At 41.6% G+C, this 13,146-nt stretch overlaps 1 protein-coding gene across 2 annotated transcripts in view; it reads right to left on the bottom strand.

Annotated features, from left to right (window-relative positions):
* The window catches only part of PSEN1 (presenilin 1), an 81,963-nt gene that overhangs the window by 34,336 nt on the left and 34,481 nt on the right, over nucleotides 1-13,146 (bottom strand). For both annotated transcript variants that reach the window (XM_007987197.3, XM_007987195.3), the window contains exons 4-5: nucleotides 12,124-12,374; nucleotides 9,452-9,593 (exon numbers count right to left, since the gene is read on the bottom strand). In XM_007987197.3, coding sequence (XP_007985388.1) covers nucleotides 9,452-9,593; nucleotides 12,124-12,374 — 393 coding nt within the window. The remainder of the gene's footprint in view (nucleotides 1-9,451; nucleotides 9,594-12,123; nucleotides 12,375-13,146) is intronic.

Here is a 13,146-nt window from a genome sequence, read left to right as displayed (position 1 = left end):
TTGGCTCACCACAACCTCCACCTCCCAGATTCAAGCAATTCTCCTGCCTTAGCCTCCCAAATAGCTGGGATTACAGGCACCCACCACCACGCCCAGCTAATTTTTGTACTTTTATTAGAGACGAGGTTTCACCATGTTGGCCAGGCTGGTCTTGAACTCTTGATCTCAAGTGATCCACCCTCCTTAGCCTCCCACAGTGCTGGGATTACAGGCGTGTGCCACTGTGCCCGGCCTAATTTTAATTTTTTTAAACTGTACCTTATACGAGCCCCCAAATTTTTATTTATTATTTTTTGAGATAGGGTCTCACTGTGTTCGCCCAGGCTGGGGTACAGTGGCATGATCATAGCTCACTGCAATCTCAAACCACTGGGCTCAAGCCATACTCTCACCTCAGACTCCCTAGTACCTAGGACTATAGGCGTGGGTACACCACCATGCCTGGCTTTTTAAAAAAATTTTTTTTTGTAGAGGTGGGGGTCTCACTCTGTTGCCCAAACTGGTTTTGAACTCCTGGCTTCAAGTGATCCTCTGGTCTCAGACAGATTGGTGAAAATCACCATGCCCAGTCTTGTTTATTTTAAAAATAGCATTTTTCTGAATCAAAAGTAACATATGCTTATAACATTTAAGAAACACAGAAACACTAAAAGAAGAAAACTATTCTAACGGGCAGTGACAACCAAAATTAATACCAACATTTCCCTTTCAGGCTAGGCACAGTGGCTCACGCTTGTTATCCCAGCAGTGTGAGAGGCTGAAGCAGGTGGATTGCCTGAGGTCAGGAGTTTGAGACCAGCCTGACCAACACGCCAAAACCCCATCTCTACTAAAAATATGAAAATTACCCAGGCGTGGTGGCGGGCTCCTGTAGCCCCAGCTACCAGGGAGGTTGAGGTGCGAGGATTGCTTGAACCCAGGAGGTGGAGGTTGCAGTGAGCCGAGATCGCATTACTACATTCCAGCCTGGGTGACAAAGTGAGACTCTGTCTCAGAAAAACAGTATGAAACAAAACAAAACCATTTCCCTTTCAGACATGTTTTCTATCTGCATGTATAGGCGTGTGTAAAGACCTTTTAACAGTGAGAATCAACTAGTGTACTGTTTACATTCTGCTTTCACAAACGTAATGTTTTGTTACAAACATATTCTCATGCCACCAAATATTATTTGAAAATATGATTTTTTAAAAGAGACCGGGGTCTCACTATGTTTCCCAGGCTAGACTGGAAAACCTGGGCTCAAGCAATCATCTTGTCTCAGGGTCCCAAGTAACTGGGTCTACAGGTGTGTGCCACCGCACCTGGCTTGAAACTTTTATTTATTTATTTATTTATTTATTTATTTATTTATTTATTTATTTAGAGATGGAGTTTTGCTCTTGTTGCCCAGGCTGGAGTGCAACGGCGCAATCTCACCGCAACCTCTGCCTCCCAGATTCAAGCGATTCTCCTGCCTCAGCCTCCCGAGTAGCTGGGATTACAGGCGCTTGCCACCATGCCCGGCTAATTTTTTTGTATTTTTAGTAGAGATGGGATTGCTCCATGTTGGTCAGGCCGGTCTCGAACTTCCGATCTCAGGTGATCCGCCCACCTCAGCCTCCCAAAGTGCTGGGATTACAGGCATGAGCCACTGCACCCAGCTGAAACTATGGTTTTTAAATGACAAAATAATAGTCTACTCACATGGATAAACCCACAATTGAACCTTTGCCTTATGCATGGAATCTGTATTGTTTTCCCTTTCTTTCCCCAATTTTAATTTACGCTAAAATGAACATCCTACTTCACAAATATTTTTCTGCATTTCCAATTCCTTCTTTAGAATATATCATAAAAGCAAGATTACTAAATCAGTGTACAAACTTTTTCTAATTACTGATTTAATTTGGCTTAGTTACTTGACAAAAAAGACTAATCTTGACAAAGTCAATATGCCAAATATGTTAATTTGTTATTTTCACATGCATTTCTTTTATTACTATGTTATACACACACACTAAAACAGGGCTTTCTCATCTTGCAGAAATCCCTAGTTCTGCTTTCCTGTGCTAAAGGATATGAAAGAAAACAGCCTTGCTTCAGTACACAACAGTATCTTCTCTAAACCCTAAACCGTCAAGGCTAGAAATCATCTGACTTTAATAAGTTATAGTTCCTTTTATAACAAATTATGTATAATAATTAACTGCCTTTTCTGTTTCTAACATTTTAAGGTTTGGCCTTTTAGCTTCTAGGGCTTGCCATAGACACTGCATAACCAACTACTGATAGGAGAAATCCTCAGGGTTTATTTCCAAACAGGCTCTGGCAAGTTACTGATCTCTGACTCAAAAGCTCCTTTTACTAATATTGGGAGTCAAAGTAAACAACTTGTTTCTATATAATTGTTTGTGCGTGCTAAGACTTGAACATTAAAAAACATCACAACACAAATGAACAAGTCAATGTGGAAATCTGGCTGAATACAAACCTCTTAAACTGTCTAAAATGAAGGATAGGGCTGGGCGTGGTGGCTCAGGCCTGTAGTCCCAGCAGTTTGGGAGGCTGAGGCCAGTGGATCACCGGAGGTCAGAAGTTCGAGACCAGCCTGGGCAACATGGCAAAACCTCGTCTCTACTAAAAAGGCAAAAATTAGCCAGGCATGGTGGCGGGTACTGGTAATCCCAACGACTTGGGAGCTGAGGCAGGAGAATTGCCTGAACCCAGAAGGCGGAGGTTGCAGTGAGCCAAGATCACACCACTACACTCCAGCCTGGGCAAGAGACCAAGACTCCGTCTCAAAAAATAAAATAAAACAAAATGAGGATGGATAAAAGATGCACAAATGTGACAAAAAATATATTAAGAAAGATTCCAGATAAGATGGAGTAAAGCACATTCCACTCTCTCTGTCCCACTGAACACAGTTACAAAACCTGGGCAGAAAGCAGGCAGCAGCTGGTTGCAAAAGATGAAAAGTAACTAGAGGTAGGTGGGCTGGGGAATTAGAAGCACTAGCAGTGAGCCTACCATTTTTTTTTTTCCTCCATCTGTACTCAATACAACCTGAGTGGGCATTAGCAAGACAATGGGAGCTCCACAAGACCTCTAGTTCTGGCTTGAGGATCAGGAAAGAGCTCTCCTAACACCCAGAGAGTGTAAAAATCCAGTTTTTCTTCCTTTTTTTTAGAGACAGAGTCTCGCCCTGTCACTCAGGCTGAAGTGCAGTGGCACAATCTCAGCTCACTGCAACCTCCGCCTCCCGGGTTCAAGCAATACTTCTGCCTCAGCCTCCTGAGTAGCTTGAACTACAGGCGCCCGCCACCGCACCCGGCTAATTTTTTGCATTTTAGTAAGACAGGTTTTCACCGTGTTGCCCAGGCTGGTCATGAACTCCTGAGCTCAGGCAATCCGCCCACCTCAGCTTCCCAAACTGCTAGGATTACAGGCATGAGCCACAGCGCCCGGCCTTCTTTTCCCCTTTTCTCCATTCTTGTACGCGCAGTCCTCACACAATCCTCTGGTGATGGTAATGTGGGTGGCAGAAGCCTAAAATTCAGAGGGAGGGAATCCTTTTTCTCTGACTGGAGGAATGGCAGTTTCAAGAGAGTGGGGCAAATAGCCCTTGCTTTATTTCTCTCTCTCCTCCCACATTTTGGCCCTGACTTTAGGAAGATAAAGTCCACTTTGAGCTGCAGGAATGGAAAAGGGAAGCCCAAGAAACCACAGGGAGATCACAGAAAGAGAGAAACTCATTAAAGCAATCTCTTAAAGCTGTTTATAAACTTGTGGGTCCATTCCCAAGGTGAGCGGGTATGGATGTGATCCTCAACAGCACACACCGACCCTGACGACCGAATTAAAAATAGAACACCACTATACCAGTCCCAGACTGGTGACTGGGTGGCATATACATGGGGCAGATCTGAGCAACACTGCAAAGGCTTTGAAAAATGAACTGATAATGTAACCACAGTTCACACAAGGCTGGCTGGACCTAACCCAGTCAGATCAACTGGCCAATAAAACAAAAATATCAACATCCTCGGAGCATAAAAATGCTCCAAGAAGTAAGGGCAAACACTCTTAAAATGAAAGGAAAGTTTTAAGTTTCAGAATAAAAAAATGTAAAGGACTAAATAGGAATTTTAGAACTAAAAATAAAATAACCAAAAACATTTCACTGAATAGGTTTAGTAACAAAATGCAAATGTCAGGAAACTTGAAGACAGATCAATAGAAATTATCTAACCAGAACAATAGTGAAAAAAATTGGAAAATAAACAGAGCCTCAGAGACCTGTGGAATAAAAAGTCATTTGTGTCGCCACTCCCAGAAGAGGGTAAAGAGCCAGGCGTGGTGGCTCACATCTGTAATCCCAGCACTTCTGGGGGGCTGAGGGAGACGGATCACTCAAGGCCAGGGGTTTAAGACCAGCCTGGCCAACATGGTGAAACCCCACCTCTAATAAAAACACAAAAATTAGCTGGCCATGGTGGCACATCTCTGTAATCCCAGCTACTTGGGAGGCTGAGGCTGCAGTGAGCCGAGATCACATTACTGCACTCCAGCCTGGGTGACAAAGCAAGACTCAGCCTCAAAAAAAAAAAAAAAAAAAAAGAGGGGGTCGGGTGTGGTGGCTCACACCTGTAACCCAGCACTTTGGGAGGCCCAGGCAGGCAGAATACTTAAGGCCAGGAGTTCAAGACCAGCCTGGTCAATGTGGTAAAACCCCGTCTCTACTAAAAATTAACAGTATTAGCCAAGCATGGTAACAGGCACCCATAATCCCAGCACTCTGGGAGGCTGAGGCAGGAGAATAGCTTGAACCAGGGAGGCAGAGGTTGCAGTGAGCCAAGATTGCACCACTGCACTCCAGCCTGGCTGACAAAGCAAGACTCAGTCTCAAAATAAAAAAAAAAAGAAGAAGAAAAAAAGCCAGGTGTGGTGGCTCACACCTGTAACCCAGCACTTTGGGAGGCCCAAGCAGGCAAAATACTTAAGGCCAGGAGTTCAAGACCAACCTGGTCAATGTGGTAAAACCCTCTCTCTACTAAAAATTAACAAAATTAGCCAGGCATGGTAACAGGCACCCATGATCCCAGCACTTTGAGAGGCTGAGGCAGGAGAATTACTTGAACCAGGGAGGCAGAGGTTGCAATGAGCCAAGATCGCAACACTGCACTCCAGCCTGGGTAACAGAGTGAGACTCCAACTCAAAAAAAAAAAAAAAAAAAAAAAAGAAGAGAGTAAAGAATGTGGTACAGAAAAATTTTGAAGAAATAATGGTTGAAAATTTTCCAAATTTGGTAACGACATAAACCTAGAGATTCAAAAAGCTCAGTGAACTCCGAACAGAATGAACAAAGAAATCCTCCCACAGTTCCATAACTGCTGAAAAGAAAAAGAAAATTTTGAAAGTGACCAGAACAAAACAATGTATTACTTATAGAAGAACAGTGATTCAAATGACTGATTTTTATCAGAAACCAGGGAAGCTAAGAGAAAGTAGAATAGCATTTTTTAAATGCTGAAAAAGGGAAACATCAAGACAATTTTCTGCCCAGTAACAATATCCTTCAGTAATAAAGGTAAAATTAAAGCATCCTAAGGTGAAGAAAACTTAAAACAAATTGAGGCCAGCTGACTTGCTCTAAAAGAATTACTAAAGGAAGATGTTCAGACAGAGGGCAAATACTACTAGAAGAAAACAGCTGTCCTGGCATAGCGGCTCACGCCTGTAATCCTAACACTCTTGCTTAGGTGACAAAGCAAGACTTCATCACACACACACACACACACACACACACAACCCCAGCAAAGCAGTCCTACTGATGATAATGAAATGGTATAAAGGATAAGTCGTTCAATTTACAAGCTACCAGGTATCTGAGTAGAAGAGATATGCAAAGGAGAAAACAAACCAACCACAGGCCCTTCTGGGCTAAAAATACTACATTAAAAGTTATGTTTAAGAATGAAAATTTAAACCATGAGATTAAAATATAATTTCCCAAGAAGTAATGGGAGAGACGAAAAAGTCCATCATCTGAGAATCATGGCTGGTTAGCTTTAGGAAACTGCAAAGAGGACCAAAGTAGGAAGAAAAGCAAAAGCCAGAATCAATGTGAAGCGGGAGGCAATAAATAAGTCAAATGGCAATAAGGTCCAGAAAAATCAGGTTCAAAAACATCAGCAGATACGACCAAAGGAAAAACTGGTAACCACATGATACGCAGTTTCCATGGAGGCATGAAAAGAGAACCCACACTTCAGGGAGCTGAGGACTGAATGTGAGAGGAATCTTATGTAATAGCTATGTGTGTCAATCCAGGCCAAACTCTGTACTCAAATATCCATTCTGACCCATTAGGTTCTGACCCACACTAGCTGTGTGACCCCTGCCTCAGTGCCTCATCCATAAAACTGGGATAATAGTAGGGGTTACCTCAAAGAGTTCGTATTTAAATTAAACAAGGTAGATGTAAAGCGATACTTGTCCTGTACATGTCACTGCCCAAGACTGGGAAAACCCATACATGCTTAAAACAGAGAAAAGAAGAGGTGGTTTAGAGATGGTGCTTTCTCTTTTATGTGTGAAAATATGAAAATACAGAAAAATTAAATAATTTCCTAAGATTACTAGGAGAAAGAACTCTGAGTCCAGAGCTCCACCTATCCAATTACAAAGGTACTTTGTAAGGGAAAGGCAGGAAATCTGTATGTAAATTCTAAATTATAAGAAAGAAAAAGTAGAATTCCACCCTCCAATAAAATCTGAGAAATAAACAGAAGAACAAAAGTATAATGGGATCCTGGTAAAAGTCACAAGATCAGTCTACTAAAGCAAGGAAACCAAAGGCAAGTAAACACATGCAGACAAAATATATATGGTGAAAAAGGGATAAAGAAAAGGAATTAAGAAACTAGCATTTTTAAAGTGGGGGAGGCAAATGCTTCCCAGCATGGGTTTATATCACTTGCTTTTTGGCCTTCTGAGTGTTGGTAACAACCTGTCATCATCACGCATACCTGTCATCTTTAATGGTATCCATACATTACTAACAGATTATACAGACGGCCATCACTTAACACTTCCACTCACTCAAATGTTCAACAAGCAAGGTTAAACTCTGTATAATTTTAAAGTTTACAAGCATTGAAAGGTATTGATATTACTAGTAACCAACTAAATGCAAATTAAGACACTTTCTTTACCTATAAAAACCAGCACATAGTTTTAAAAAAGAAATTCAGCACTGGTGGGGTATGAGAGATACTCTCATTCACTACCGGTGTTAAGTACAAACTGATATAAGCTTTTTGAAAATGGGATTTTGTAACCCAAGAGAGTTACAAATACGTAGATAATTTGCCCCAGAAATTCTACTTCTAGGATTTTACCCGAAGGAAATAATTTGAAAAACTGAAAAAGCTCTAGGCATAAAGACAGACATTACTGTTTTTTAAAATAGTGAAACACTAGAAACAAATGTGCAACATCAGGGACATTTGAGAAGTAAATTATAAGGTACCTGAGTCAAATACCTCATAGCCATAGAAATATTTTCTAAGAATTTATAATAGAAAAAATGCTCACACCAAAGTAAAAGGACACATACTGATTATACATTTTAACCATGTTAGAAAAGTATACAGAAATAAATACTAGAAAGAAACAGAGTAGATTCCAACATTTGGAAAGTTAATTTTTTTTTTTTTTTTTGGTAGAGACAGGTCTCACTATGTTGCTCAGGCTGGTCTCAAACCCCTGACCTTGGCCGGGCACAGTGGCTCACACCTATAATCCCAGCACTTGCAAGGCCGAGGCGGGTGGATCACCTGAGATCAGCAGTTCTAGACCAGCCTGGCCAACATGATAAAAACCAGTCTCTACTAAAAATACAAAAATTAGTTGGGCGTGGTGGCAGGTGCCTGTAATCCCAGCTACTCAGGGGGCTGAGGCAGCAGAATGGCTTGAACCCGGGAGGCAGAACTTGCAGTGAGCCAAGATCGAACCATTGCACTCCAGCGTGTGGGACAAGAGCGAGACTTCGTCTCGGGAGGAAAACAACAACAACAAAAAAACTCCTGACCTCAAGCAATCCTCCTGCCTTGGCCTCCCAAAGTGCTGGGATTACAGGCATGAGCCACCATGTCTGGCTGAACATTTATAATTTCTATTATTTGAAAATGATCTTAAAAGGTGCATGACTTGTGATAATGTGTAACTTTTTCTAAGGTATGAGTCTGAAACGTGCTAGTTGGCTGAAACTCAGCAGTAGGCCACTTGGCAAAAGAGCGAGCTAGGGGAGGAGAGGCTGAGAAGGGTGTGTCTGTGTCTTTCCTGTACAACCTCCCAGCGCCCCACTTTCCGAGGAATGAAGTAATACAGTAGAGGTGGTGAGGGGGTGCATGATGGCTACCAGTTTAGGCAAGGTGTGACCAGTCACCAGTGAGTTTAATACCAGCATCTGAACATGGCTTTATTGTTCTGTACTCTAACATGAAAATCTGATTTTAGTTATACCATATTTTATAGGGACCATTATATCCTATAGTGTTATTTGTGAATGAGGAGATTCACAAAGGTCTTAGAGTGTATTTCTTCAGTATACTGTCAATCAAAATATTAAAACCACTTAGGGCCAGGCGCAGTGGCTCATACCTGTAATCCCAGCACTTTGGGAGACCAAGGCAGGAAGTTCACTTGAGGCCAGGAGTTTGAGACCAGCCTGGCCAACATGGTGAAACCCCATCTCTACTAAAAATACAAAAATTAGCTGAGTGTGGTGGTGGGTGCCTGTAATTCCAGCTAATGGGGAGGCAGAGGCAGGAGAATCGCTTGAAACTGGTGGGTTGAGGCTGCAGTGAGCCGAAATCGCGCCACTGCACTTCACTCCAGGCTGGGTGACAGGGCAAAGCCCTGTTTCAACAAACAAACAAACAAACAAAAACCCACTTAGATTGTGCTATTATATGAAAATGTTTATTTTTCAGTTATACCTTTTTTGTTTTCTGGTTTTATTGTTTAAGACAATGGCCTAAAAAGGCATTGAAATCCAAAATAATATGAATTATCACTAACTCTTGATAATTAATCATAATAAATATATTTTACACTACTTTTTTCATGACATATAGATTCCATGCATATAAAATACTTCCAATATTTGTTTTTTTGTTTTCTTTAATACAGACAGGATCTTGCTATGTTGCCCAAGCTGACTGTGAACTCCTGGGCCCAAGCGATCCTCCTGCCTCAGCCTCTGAGCCTGGCATTACACATGCACCTGGCTTCCTTTTTATATTTTTTGAATGTTCCACAGTGAAGAGGAACAAAACTAAAAACTAACTTAGCTCTAGAAGACAAAACATTTTTTCTTTCCTAGATCAGTTAAGTTACTATGACAGGAATACCCAACCATAATAACAGGGTGGAAAGCAAAGATCTGTGTCTCATGCTCACCTTATAGCACCTGTATTTATACAGAACCACCAGGAGGATAGTCATGACAACAATGACACTGATCATGATGGCCGCATTCAGAATTGAGTGCAGGGCTCTCTGGCCCACAGTCTCGGTATCTTCTGTGAATGGGGTATAGATTCTACAATAAAACAAACACAAAAGCCCTAGGTGTTAATGGAGATCCCCAACCACATTACCACCTCCAATACAGAATTTTCTTTTTCTCGATTCAATTCATATAAGTCACTTTTCCCCAACTCACCGATCTAGCTAAGAATTTTTCACCTGAGAAAAACAGCTACACTCTAAAATAATTGCTTCAAAGAAAATATCTAACATATGGAAAGGACTTACATATGAACCAGACACTGGCTCCATCTAGTGGGTGCTTTATATTGAAATAATTATAATACCTCATCAAATGTTTTTTGGCTACAGCTTATTAGGAACTTGTTATAGAACCAGATTCTGCCACAGAAACCATGTGGGCTGACAAGTGGTTGTCAGAAGAAAGGTAATACGGCTTATAATTAATGCCTCTCATCTGTAGAGTAATTGCAACTGGAGTTGTCTTAAGATAATGTCACATATCCATCTTCCCCTTGTTTCTCATTCACAGAAAAACATTTTTATTCCAGGTGCCAATATTCCCAGCCAAAAAGACTTTACTTCTGACTCCCTTATATTTATGAATAGCTATGAGAACAAGTAACGGCAATGACTTTTAGGGAATGTGTTGTGTATGGAACTTCTAAGAAAGGAGTGAATTCTGCTGACATGTCCTATGTTCTTTTCTCCCCTACTCCTTCCTACTGTCAGAATGAAGGCTAGGGCTCCAGCGTGGACCCTGAAGTAACCTAGAGGTTAGAAGCTAAAGAAGAAAGAAGGAGACTGAGTCCTTGATGAACGTGAAGCCACTGTACTAATATGGACTGCCTACCTCTGCACTACTCTACGAGAGAGAAAATACGTGCATTATTTAAACCAGTTGTTTTGATTTTCTATTAACAAAGTCAGAAACATTTCTATAAAAAGTCAGATAGTGAATATTTTAAGCTCTGTGGACCATATGGTCTCCAGGGCAACCACTCAGCTGTGCTACTGTAGTGTGAAAGCAGCCACAGACAATGTATAAACCAAGGAGCATGGTCAGGTTCCAAAGAAAGTTTATTCACAAGTTTGTGAATAACTTTGTTATTACACCTTTGTGGAAAGCTAGCAGGCAGATCTGGCCTGTGGCTGTAGCTTGCCAATGTTTGTTCTATAATATGTTGCCAAACCTAACCCTAACCTATATGGATAATATCGTTCAATCCCTCTAGTTCTAACCCCTGCCCTTCATCTGCTGTCTCAGATGCTCTACCAAAAGGCTAAAAGTTTGGTTTTCAGAACACCATATAGTTTTTCACACACTTCACAACTTCAAATTCTAAAACTCAATTGCAATTCTTCTTTGGGCCCCATGAGAGTCCTAGAGATGGAACTAGATGACATTTGATTCAAGCATTTTTCTTGGAGGCCAAGGGCTGACAGCAGCAGCACTGGGGAATCCACATGACAGCTCCCCAAGAGTCTAGAGAGTGCTGGCTTGAATTAGTTATCCATCCTTCCAATTAACAATTTGTTTGGCCACTTATTATACACCTCACCCCGGAGACACAGTACCCTCACAGGCCTTGCAATAAAGAAGGAAATCAGGCATTAAATAAATAATGTAAATAAATATATATTTGCAAATTGTGACAAGTGAGAAAGAACAAGTTGCTATGAGAAAAGATACCAAGAAGGACCTAATCGTGTTAGGAGAAACAGGAATGTTATCTTTGAGGATTTAACACTTAAGTCAATGTTAGATGTGAGTTCTAAATTTCAAACAATATGTATGTTCAATTATTTGCCTTCTACTTTTAAACTTAACTTCCCTGTAAAGCAACCTTTTTTGATTACCTACTCCACCCTCATTCTGATCACCTGCTCCATCCTCATTCCAATTACCTGCTACCTGCCCTGCCCTGACTCCAGCCAAAGCACTCACCCCATCATTCTCTTTAAATTAGCCAATTGGAATTAGTTTAGCCTGTGCGGTCTAACCCTAGCCAATAGGGGAACGACATAGCAGCAGGGACCACGTGTGTCAGGGTAAGAACCCCTTCCCCTCCCTTGTCCAAATGTGCGCTTGTCATTGTTCCATCTGTAAGGGCGCACCCTTCTTTAGAGAAGTAACTTGCCTTGCTGAGAATTAAAAGGAAAATTTTATATTCTAGTGCTATTTATTTTGCGGCACCGAAACTTTATACATAACACCAAGAGGAGAGGGATGACAGGAATTCAACCCACCAAAGTCAGAAAAGGAAAGAATACTCTAGGCAGAAAAGTAATGGGCGCCCAATGGCCTTGAGGTGGAAAAGAATTTATGTGTTCAATTCAGCCTAACTTCAGTCCTATCCAGTAATACCATACAGGAAACATACTTCTGCAGTGTTCCTTTTCTCCACTTAAAACATCAAGTAATAACCCCTTGCTCTCTCAACTGCTCCTGACCATCACAGAGGATGGACTCTCTAGCTAAGTCCTGCCCCTCCAATGCAGAGGCCTTCAAGGTGATGATGATATGCTGTAAAGAAAAGCCACACTGGCTTTGAGAATAATAAAACAAAACTTATACGTACAGCTGCCCATCCTTCCGGGTATAAAAGCTGACTGACTTGATGGTAGCCACGACCACCACCATGCAGAGAGTCACGGGGACAAAGAGCATGATCACATGTTTGGCGCCATATTTCAATGTCAGCTCCTCATCTTCTTCCTCATCTTGCTCCACCACCTGCCGAGAGTTACCCTGGGGTCGTCCATTAGATAATGGCTCAGGGTGGCCAAGGCTCCGCCTGTCGCTGTGCTCCTGCCGTTCTCTATTGTCATTCTGTAAGTACAAGAAAAACGTTTTCAGTAAATCAGATTCTCAGCAGAATCAAGGTAACGGTTAGACCTGGGATTAACAACAGACCCGTCACTACATGAGTTCTAAAAACCTGAAGCAAGAAAAAACTATTTACAAGAAGTATGCAGTTTAAAAGTCTAGATTATCACTGTTCACTGAAGGCACTCAGGTCCTCTCTTTTACCTGGGTCTTGGCTTGCTCCATTCTCTCTGTTCATCCCAACAAAATACAATTGTACTTATCCTTTGAGATGTAGCTGAAAGACTGACACCTGCATTAAACCTTGTTTATTGGCTGCAGCTCCAAGCACCTTTTTCAAACTCAGCTTTCTGTGATTCAGACCACTTACGCAAGGAACTCTCTTACCCTAATTAATAAGACTTTAAAATCCTTGTGTCAGAGGCATTTGGACCAGAGCAACTCTATCTTGAATAGGGGCTGGGTAAAATAAGGCCGAGACCTACTGGACTGCATTTGCAGAAGGTTAGGTACTCTTAGTTACGGGATGAGATTGGAAGTCAGCACAAGATACAGCCCATAAAGACCTTGCTGATAAAACATGTTGCAATAAAGAAGCTGACCAAAACCCACCAAAACCAAGATGGTGAGCAGAGTGACCTCTGGTCATCCTCACTGCTCACTATACGCTAATTATAATACATTAGCATGCTAAAAGACACTCCCTGCAGGCACCATGACAGTTTACAGATGCCATGGCAAAGTCCAGAAGTTACCTTGTATGGTCTAAAAAGGG

This window comes from Chlorocebus sabaeus, chromosome 24 (assembly GCF_047675955.1).
Source record: "Chlorocebus sabaeus isolate Y175 chromosome 24, mChlSab1.0.hap1, whole genome shotgun sequence".
Lineage (NCBI taxonomy): Eukaryota > Metazoa > Chordata > Mammalia > Primates > Cercopithecidae > Chlorocebus > Chlorocebus sabaeus.
Note: the sequence above shows the minus strand (reverse complement) of the source record. Positions and strands in the feature narration are given on the sequence as shown.